Below are 6,299 nucleotides of genomic sequence, written 5' to 3'. Positions count from 1 at the left end.
CGAGTTAAATTAATAAAAATGAAAAGCATGAGGGCCTCTCGAATGTGAAAACAAAACAAAGGTGGTGTTGATAATGAGGCTGACGGTAAGAAACATTTGCGAGGACAGCGGCTTAGGACAACGTCACAACGGCTTCCCGTGGGCGCCGAATTGACAGAACGGTGCGTTTGAGCCACGTCAGCTTCAGAAAAAAAATGAAATGAAAAATAAACGGGACGAAGAACAGAACAGTTCTCAAATTACGCTTATATTTTTAATGAAAAAGAAAGCTGTGTCTGTGTTTCTCTCTCTCTCTTTCTCTTTCTCTCTGCGTTAGTTTCTCTCAACAATGGAATTTTTGCAGGACGCTGGGATCCGCGTTTCTCGATCCAATAGACAACTCCATTCTCTCTCATTTTCTCCTTCTGCTTAGCCTGTAAATCTACATCCGCTGCAACAATATTCTTCCTCCTTTTCTCTCTGTATATTCTCTTTCTCTTCTCCTTTTTTTCAATTACTTTTTTCATTCGCATTGTCTAATTATCTTTTCCTTCAGATTACTTTCAATATAATGATCTTTTATGGATGATATATTGTCTACATTGATCTGGATTACTTTTTGTTGCTGTATATGCAGTTTGATTTTTTTAGATGCTGGAATTTGATTTCGGTTATCTTCTCCTTTTTCCAGTTTCTCTTACGATCTCGTTGATTTTGTTCGTAATTAATTGTTTTCTGTTTGGTGATCATGTGGATTTGATTGAAGCTAAAATGTGGAATCTGTTTGTGAACTTTCCTTTGTTAATTCGTTTGCAGGATTTTCTGTACTCAATAAATTTTGAAGAATTAGTGGTGGTTTTCTTGGAAATATCTACAGAGGTAGCTGAACCGTGTGTGTTTTGGATTTTTTGATTGAGCGAATTATGTCGACTACGAGGGAACATCATCAAACGATCCCGCTCGCGGTCCTTTTAAGGCGAGAATTGGCAAATGAGAGGGTAGAGAATCCTGAGTTTGTGCATGGGCAGGCCAGTCAGAGCAAGAAAGGAGAGGACTTCACGTTGATCAAGACCGAATGTCAGAGGATTGGCGATGGGGCCAGCACATATTCCGTTTTCGGGGTAAATCTACATTTCTAATTATCTATGCTTCAGAATTATGATTCCATTGAGAATATCTGCCAATATTTTCCAAATACGGTTTTTACTGTTGTATTGGAAGGATTGAATGGACGCTATAATGATTGGTAATCATCTGTTGTTTGAAAAAGATTATAGCATTCTAGGATGCTTTGTTGAGTTCCAAAGACTTCTCCTCATGTGTTGATGAAATATGTTTTTCTCCAACTTTGGTAGCTAGCTTGCTCATATGTAGCTACGGTTTGCAGTTATTTGATGGACACAATGGGTCTGCAGCTGCAATTTACACCAAGGAGAATCTTCTAAACAATGTCATAGCTGCCGTTCCACCTGACCTTAATAGAGATGAGTGGGTAGCAGCATTGCCAAGGGCTTTGGTTGCAGGCTTTGTAAAAACAGATAAAGATTTTCAAACGAGAGGTAATCTGCAGTCTCCTGGGAAAATGATATGCTTTGTTGTGTTATTGTCCTTATCAATTAGAAGACTATTTTATAATCTTAGATTGAAATCAAACTTTTCAAACTGAAGATTGGACAGTAGACAACCTAGATAAGCTTCTTTTGGGTCAACATATTTTCAGAACATCTAACGCTTTGCTATTGTCATTGCCACAAAAAGTACACACATATCAATCAACACTCTAGGTATTTAGGAATTGGCACATCTTGATTTTGCTTGACGAATTTGCTTCATATTTATTTGAAAATATCTCTCACTTTTTTATTTAGTTTGTGCCTATATGGGAGTCAAAATTAGTAAACTTGTATGGAAAAAGTAATTTGAATAGGAAACTTGATATCCGTAGATTTGAATTTGAGTTCTGTGCCTCAAATTATATAAATAATCATAGAATTTATTTGTACTTTGCAGTTCTATACTTGTCTTGCTTAGAACTTACAAAGAATTTCATGTGATTCACCATTGTTTTAATCTCAATGAACAAACCGGTTTGCATCAAATTGAGCAAATGTTCATGAATTGATTCTCTTTTATTCAACTTAATTCGTGTTTCAATGTTTGTGATACATTTAAAACAACTTGTACCATTATACGTTTGAAATTGTATTAAAAAAAATTTAATATATCAAAATCTCTTATTTCCAAGTTCCATTTATCTGAATGCTTTATCCAGATTTGAAGCATTATTCCAATTTTATTTTTCTCTCCAGATAAAGGAGCTTTAAGTGATAGGAGAAAAAACTTGTTCATATCTCGTCATAATCTCCTTTTTTTTTTCTTGGTGCAGATAAATTCATTGAAATTGTGTTATTGGTTCTTTTCATTAATTATGGAGCAGATTTACCATGATATGGGGAAAATAATTAATGTTGTTTTAATACAACAAGTCATCGTCTGCTTATTAAAATTCCCATTTTTATGATGCAAGTTTTCAGATGTGTATTTCCTTAATTTATGGAGCGCGCCCATGCATATAACTTTCGTTAAAGTCTTGTTGGTTGTAAGATGTCAATCTAAATAAATATAATATTTATCTTAACTTGGCCTTTGTAGATTGGTTTACATCTGTCATTATACTAACCTTACTTATGTGTTAAGTTGATTTTTACTTCCATTGTTTTTGTTGAATATGAGTTGCATTACAGTATGAATTTGCATGTTCAGTGTTTTTTTTTTTTTTGCTTGGTGTTACAAATATGCACTCTTAGAATTTTTAATTTGTTGCCTTTTCAGCACGAACATCTGGAACAACTGTTACCTTTGTCATAATAGAAGGCTGGATCGTAACTGTTGCATCTGTTGGTGATTCACGCTGCATTCTAGAATCTGCTGAAGGTGGCATCTATTACTTGTCAGCAGATCATAGACTTGAATGCAATGTGGAGGAGTAAGTTAGTTATACACAATGTGGTTCTCTGACTTGCTTAGCTATTTCCCTTTACACTAATGCCTTGATTTTTGGGTTTTATTAGGAGGGAGCGTATCACAGCTAGTGGAGGTGAGGTGGGACGACTAAATACTGGAGGTGGTTCTGAGGTAATTCTATTTACATTTTAATTTCTCAAATTGCTAGAATTAGAACTTTTGCTTTCTTTTTCAAGGAAAGAGTTTTTTAGGGCAAGATGAAACTGGCTAAATTCAGTGAACAGAGTCTGACTTGGAAAATATGATGTGTAGATTAGTACAGTCACCTGACTTTAAACATATGTTTTCAATGACACATCATATGTTGTGAGATTCTGATGCATTCTACGATGATTTTTGATAATTTCTAATTGTACTATACAAGTTTATGCAATAAATATTCTTCTTAAATTTATAAGAAACATAAAATTGCATCTAATATTTGGCTGAATTTAAGTAGATCGTCTAACTAGTCTATTGATTTCCTGTAGATTGGCCCTTTGAGATGTTGGCCTGGTGGCTTGTGTCTTTCACGATCCATTGGAGATGTTGATGTTGGCGAATTTATTGTTCCTGTTCCACATGTGAAGCAAATTAAGGTTTGTCCTGCTCTCATTTATCACCTTTGTAGTATACCTGAGGCATGTTAGTTCTTAGTAGCTTGCTTGCTTGCTCCCTGCTGTGCCCAAGTTTGAGAACTTCATATTTTTTATTTTTGTTATTATCCATCTAACTGCTTTATTCAAATTGTGTTACTGATTGTTCTTGTTAAAACGGGGTTTTATCAGAGCACATGGTTATAGTGCCCAAACTTTCTGGTCCTTATTTGTAATGCTGCTTGTTATTCATGTAATAATCTACATCTTACTAAAGTAATTTAGATGATCGTGGATCTGTTAGATGTCCTTTATCCTTTTCCTTTGTATCTTAAAAGTTAAAACAGGTTTTTATCAGAGCACTTGATTATAATGCCCAACTGTCTGTTCCTGATTTATTTGTAGCTATTTGTTATTCATGTAAAAATCCGCATCTTACCAAGGTTTTTTTATGTAGGATTTGCTCAATCTCTTAGATGTCTTTTATCCTTTCTCTCTTTGTTTTTTTACTTCCCCAACATGTATTCCTACTTTTCCCCATGCCTAGTACATTTGAGTAAAACCACTTGTTGCCTAGTTGTGTAACGTTTGTTCGTAGGTTCAGTTGTTGCCTAAATAGAAACAACGCTAATTCTTGTCTTTTTCTTATTATTACTATTTTTTTAATTTTTTGTCCTTCTGCTCATGAATCTTAATTTGCAGTTATCTTCGGCTGGAGGTCGTCTTATTATCTCAAGTGATGGTGTTTGGGATGCTGTATCTGCGGAAGTGGCACTTGACTGCTGTCGAGGGATGCCTCCAGAAGCTGCAGCTGCACAAATTGTTAAAGTACTGCTCCTGATACTTTTTTAGTAATGTTCTTTTTTTCCTTTTTTTTTCCCGTTAGGCTAGTCATTAATGGAAAATGCAATAAATTTTACATTATTATGGTCAATGCTATGACATTTGAAATGTCAGCTTTGGTAGTGTCCATTTTACTTAATACCTATGCCTTGTGTTTGTTTGTGTTCCTTTTGCAGGAAGCAGTACATGTGAAGGGACTTAGAGATGATACCACCTGCATTGTGATTGATATATCACAACCAGAGAAGCCAGTTGCTCCTCCGCCAGCACCAAATAAAAAGGTGAAAGGAGTACTGAAATTAATGTTTCGCAAAAAATCCTCCGAATCATCTTCTCACAGTGATAAAGAATATCATCAGCCAGATGTGGTAGAGGAACTACTTGAAGAAGGATCAGCCATGCTTTCAGAAAGGTTTGCATTTGGAAGATAGCAAGGATTAGAATGAAAAATTGTACAATATTCAGATAGATCATGAACTAATCACTAATAATAACATGGCTTTTCTTGTGACTGTATATAGCTAACTATGCGCATTTAGCTATGAGGCGTGACCTTTTCTCGTTTCTTGTACAGGTTAGATACCAAGTACCCGCTATGCAACATGTTCAAGCTGTTCATGTGTGCAGTCTGTCAAGTAGAGATGAAACCTGATGAAGGGATATCGATACATGCTGACTCCTCTAATTCAAGAAAGTTGCGTCCCTGGGATGGCCCTTTCCTGTGCCCAAGTTGCCAGGAGAAAAAAGAAGCCATGGAAGGGAAAAGACCATCAGGAGGTACAACAGCTATTTCACTCTCTCGCTCTCTCTGAATTCTTTTTAGAATTTCTCCCTTCAGATTTTCTAAAAATATCGTCGTTTATTCTTACAGTTAGACAACACAGTAGTGACAGTGACTAGCCGGTACCTTATCACACTTGCGTTCTACAATCACTAACAATTGTTTCGATGTCTAACGTAAATGCAAAGAGGGAATTTCTTACATTATTAGCCCCATTCATTCAATTATTGCGGGGGTTTTTGAGCCAATTTGTTGGAAGGATGCATTTTGATCTCTACTAATTGTTTCATTGCTTCCAGTCAGAAGATCAAATTCAAAAGCCATCTGCAATTTTAGAACATTGTTTCTAACCTCAGAAGCAACAACAGTATGAGCTCTTGACCTTCAAAGATTCATTGAAAACTTTAATAAGCTCACGAATGCATAGTAACATGTCAGGGGCTATTTCTTTTCCCATTTAAATCAATTCTTCTGCAATTCGTAAAAGCTAACACATTCTGTAATATTATTACATAAGTTTGAAATTAGATACATACGATAAACGGGGCAAAAAAAGCTGCTACGCTGTGTGAATTTATTGATGTATTGTAGAGTATATTATATTTGAACTTTTGTCAAGTAGGAATTGAATTTGATTAATAGAAAAGTTGTCTTCTTTTATGCATCATGATTCAATAATTGAGCATATAAAAGTGAAATTTTACAAAGTGGGTCCTTGTGAACCAAGTTGAGTATTTTATCCCTGAGGTTGTACATATTGATATTCCTTTTGTTTGAAGTTAGAAGTGATTGTAAAGCAGGGCTGTGATCTCTATATAGTACAGCACATGATTGGGACCATTCTTGTTATTAATTTGGACCCCTTTTTTATTTTGGCTGGTGGCTTTTGTAGGAGTCTTACTACACGTGAATTCCCAGCTTACATATTGTGACCTCTCTGTATGCTTCTCTTTGTTTCATATGCTTTCTTTGTTAGATGATAACATTCCATCTTACTCCCATGAATTTTATCCCCTATACCAACAAAATTTCATTTCTTTCTTCTTCACAATTTCATGCTTCCGAGTGTAATTAATAATATTCAATAGAAATTCCAT

At 35.2% G+C, this 6,299-nt stretch overlaps 1 protein-coding gene across 1 annotated transcript; it reads left to right on the top strand.

Annotated features, from left to right (window-relative positions):
- Positions 1–244: 244 nt before the first annotated feature.
- LOC136200752 (probable protein phosphatase 2C 12) lies at positions 245–5,866 on the top strand. The gene is made up of 10 exons (XM_065991179.1): positions 245–461; positions 796–1,100; positions 1,367–1,538; positions 2,812–2,965; positions 3,051–3,114; positions 3,474–3,581; positions 4,281–4,406; positions 4,598–4,833; positions 4,996–5,198; positions 5,293–5,866. The coding sequence occupies exons 2-10, from the start codon at positions 903–905 to the stop codon at positions 5,319–5,321; spliced, it is 1,290 nt and encodes a 429-aa protein (XP_065847251.1). The 5' UTR covers positions 245–461; positions 796–902; the 3' UTR covers positions 5,322–5,866.
- The last annotated feature ends 433 nt before the right edge of the window (positions 5,867–6,299 follow it).

Source organism: Euphorbia lathyris, chromosome 7 (genome assembly GCF_963576675.1).
Source record: "Euphorbia lathyris chromosome 7, ddEupLath1.1, whole genome shotgun sequence".
NCBI lineage: Eukaryota > Viridiplantae > Streptophyta > Magnoliopsida > Malpighiales > Euphorbiaceae > Euphorbia > Euphorbia lathyris.
Note: the sequence above shows the minus strand (reverse complement) of the source record. Positions and strands in the feature narration are given on the sequence as shown.